The sequence below is a fragment of the Tupaia chinensis genome, unplaced genomic scaffold, assembly GCF_000334495.1.
Source record: "Tupaia chinensis unplaced genomic scaffold, TupChi_1.0 Scaffold000067_1, whole genome shotgun sequence".
Classification (NCBI taxonomy): Eukaryota; Metazoa; Chordata; class Mammalia; order Scandentia; family Tupaiidae; genus Tupaia; species Tupaia belangeri.
The window spans coordinates 3,155,849-3,159,376 of record NW_006159526.1 but is presented as its reverse complement, the minus strand read 5'-3'; the positions used below and the strand labels follow the sequence as shown (position 1 = coordinate 3,159,376).

The following is a 3,528-nucleotide window of genomic DNA, read 5'->3' as shown; positions in this document are numbered from 1 at the left end:
CCATGTCGCAATCCCTTCTCCTCCATTCTCCTCTTGGGATTTTGAGCACACACGCACACATGCCCAGCATGAGTTTAAGCCACCGGGTCGGGGACTCGAACTGCAGTCGACTACATGGGAGTCCAACGACATAGCCAATACTGCTGGTCCCGCATTATGGAGATTTTTCACCAGGTGACGAGAAAGAGAAGGGGTCATGCTTTCTAGCTCTCTTAAGACGCAGTGGGGGTCCCACTCTCGAGGCCCCTCCTCTGGCACCTCTGATCCTTCCAGTCCTGATAGCAGGGACCAGACTCTCAATTTCTCTTTTCCCAGGGGCCCCAGGACCAGCCCTGGTCTCGGAGAGGAACCTTGACTGTGACAGGGACCACTACCTCTCCTCCCAAATCCATCTTGCCTGTTTTTTTTTTTTTTTTTAAATTGTGCTGTTGAGCACAGGCATTCACCAGAGAGACACAGAAAGAGAAAGTGAGAACGCATCCCCAGGAGGGATGGCCTCACCACAATCCCTTCTCCATTGTCCTCTTGGGATTTTGGGCTCGCGTGCACACATGCCTAGCATTCTTTCCAAGCCACCAGGTCTGGGATTCAAACCGCGTAGTCAGCCACGTGGGATCCAGCGCCTTAACTCCAAGCCAAGGGCTGGTCCCATCCTCCCTGCTTTACTTTTGGTAACCAAACCCGTAAGAAAATGCACACTGCATATGGCCACCCAGTCGGACTACATTTCCCAGCCTCCCTTGCAGCTAAGGATGGTTATGTGACTATGCTCTGGCCAATGGAGTATAAGCATAAGTCCTTTGTATCTTTTCTGGGCCATGCCTTTAAAAAGCACGCTGCCTGCCCTCTACTCTCTTCTCCACCTCTTGCTGGTTGGGAGACAGTGGCAACCGGTACACCAGCCTCCGCCCCAGAGTTGTACACCAGCCTCAGCCCCAGAGTTGAAGCCTCACGTTCACACTGGCGGCACAGACCTGGGAACGCCCTGCCTACCTTCCTCTGGATGTTACATCACAGTAAACCTCCTGGTTTAAGTCACTGTCTGGTGAGGTCTCTGCAGCTGAGTCTAGAATCTGACACACTGTGAGCACGACCTGCAAAGCCATGGCGGTTACAGGTTATAGATTTACAGTGTTGCAAACACAGATTCTGCAGGCAGTCTGGGACCTTTGCTCCTTGACTTAAAGCTGGAGGGCTTGGACACCGTCACTGGCCTCTCTGTGCCTCATGTCCGCAGTGGTAAGTGGACAGGGTGTGACCCGTCTCTCATAGCTGTTAGGTGCATGAAGCCAGCTAACATACACAGAGGTCAGGTCCGTGGCTGCTGTTTGATGAACTGTCACTATTCCTGATTTTTTTTTTTTTAAGAGGTTTTTGCTATACCCCCAGGGGGGAGGGCCATGCCACAATCCCTTCTCCTCCATTCTCTCGGGATCTTGGGCACACACGCACATGCGCCTGGCATGAGTTTTAAGCCACCGGGTCCGGGACGCGAACCGCGGTCGACTACATGGGAGTCCAGCAACATAGCCATTATGCTAACTGCTGGTCCCTTTATTCCTGTTTTTATAGCTGTCCCCCCTTATCTGCAGGGACACATTCCAAAATCTCCCAAGGATGCCTGACTCTGCAGGTAGCCCCGATAAAGGTCTAAATCAGGCAGAGTAAGAGATAATCAATGGTAACAAATAACAGAACTGAACAACTGTAACAATACATTATAAGAGGGGGCTAGCAGGTGGCAAGGTGGTTAAGGTGCTGGCCACTCCTACATGGCCAACCATGGTTCAAGTCCTGGAACTGGTGGCTAGTTTTCCCACTTTCCCTCTCTCTCTGGTTAAAGACAAAAAAAAGAAAGAAGAATAAATTTTATTTTAAAAAGAATACATAAAATTAAATAAATAATTCTTTTAAAAAAATATGTCACTGTGATCTCTCTAAGTGTCTTAGTAGGCTGGGCTCGTCCACCCCAGGGCCACAGTTGACTGTGGGAAATGAAACCGCAGAAGAAGGGGAACTATTGCCTTTAATAACCACCGTGAAAGTTCTTGGTGGCTGAACGCCTGCCGCATTATTAGTCCCTGTGCCAGGTACAGAATACACCTAGTTTCCACTGCATCCCTCAAATGGGGCCTGAGGCAGAGAGCACCTCCCCCGTCACAGAGGAGGAGACAGGCCCAGAGAGCAGCCCAACAGCAGTCGCACACGCAGAATGCAGAGGCCAGATCTGAACTCAGAGACGGGCAGCCAGAGTCACCACCATTCACCGTGCCACCGCCCGCTCGTGCCAAACAGTCACCCCGCACCCGCATGTGCCCCCGACGGGTCCTACAGCCCTGTGGGGAGAGGCATCGTGCTGTAGCTGCCCCACTTCTGGACTTGAACTGAGACGTGGACCAGTGCAGCCCTCTGAGGCCCCAGCCAGTCTGTGTGGGCTCCCCTCACTGGTCAGTAGAAAGCCGCCCGGCAGACCCGGGCAAACACCACCCAACCAGAGGATGTTGAAGCTGTGACATTCTGGGGCCTCTTTCAAGGTCTAAAAATGGATCATTCAAAAAAATCAACTCAGGTTCCCAGGGCCTGTGGGCGGAGAACAGGGCTGACTGCTTTCCTGGTGCGATGACTAATTCATTAAGTAGGGAGGACTTCGGGGGGCCTGGGAGTGGGGGATACACAGGCAGATCCTGCGAGGGGAGGGCAGATCCACACTGTGCGACCCCTAGGGTCCTGCCCTCATGTCTAGCACCTCGGATGGAGGAAGGTCCGGGGCTCTCACCCCACCCTGGCCCCTGTGGCCCCGCAGCCACCACCCCCTCCATACCTGTTTTCTTTGCCATTTGGCAGCAGAGACGGGCGCTCAGCCCCTGGGCGCTCTGTGCAAACGTAGGTGTTCCTGCGGGTCATCATGCTGGGCGGGAGGTTGTTCTGCAGGAGACACAGCAGGGAAGGGGGCCAAGAGGTAAAGGGGACGCCTTTTAATGCCCCCCTCACTCTCTCTGGCCTCCCTCTTGATGAATGAGTCAGGGACCTGCGTGGGAACCAGGAGTGGGTAGAAGATGGTTTAAAGGTCGCGCAGACATGAAAGGTTCGTGGGCAATCCCAGCCACCTAGGGAGGAGGACGCCGCGGGAGGGTCTGCAGGTCTCCTGCCCACCTCTCCTCTCTCAGTGATACCGACCCTTGTGAGGTCCGGTCTGGCCACGCTACACCTGCTGTGAACTCACTTATTCAAGCAACGTGTTGTCTCTGTTCCCAGCCTTTGCTTTAGTACACGCCTACCTTCTCCCGACTCCCTCCTATCTTCCAGTTGTCATTTATGCCCCCACCCCTGGCCCCCAGCCCTCAGGGACCTCCTGTGGGCTCCCATCAGGCCCTGGGCTCCCAAAACGGCCTCAATCACTGCATTGTCAATTTCTCTTCACATGTACCTGGAGTCTTCAAAATGTTCATGGAAAATGCACATTATGAAAAAAATCATGCATGGATTTCAACTTTTTTTTTTTTTTGGCAAAAAAAAAAACTCAAATTT

The 3,528-nt window shown here is 53.0% G+C and overlaps 1 protein-coding gene across 1 annotated transcript in view; it reads right to left on the bottom strand.

The window, feature by feature from the left end:
• MARK4 (microtubule affinity regulating kinase 4) overlaps positions 1-3,528 on the bottom strand; it is a gene marked incomplete at both ends in the record, with an annotated part of 32,540 nt that overhangs the window by 549 nt on the left and 28,463 nt on the right. Inside the window, 1 exon segment of the mRNA XM_027766933.1 lies at positions 2,822-2,925. Within this exon segment, the coding sequence (XP_027622734.1) occupies positions 2,822-2,925 (104 nt within the window).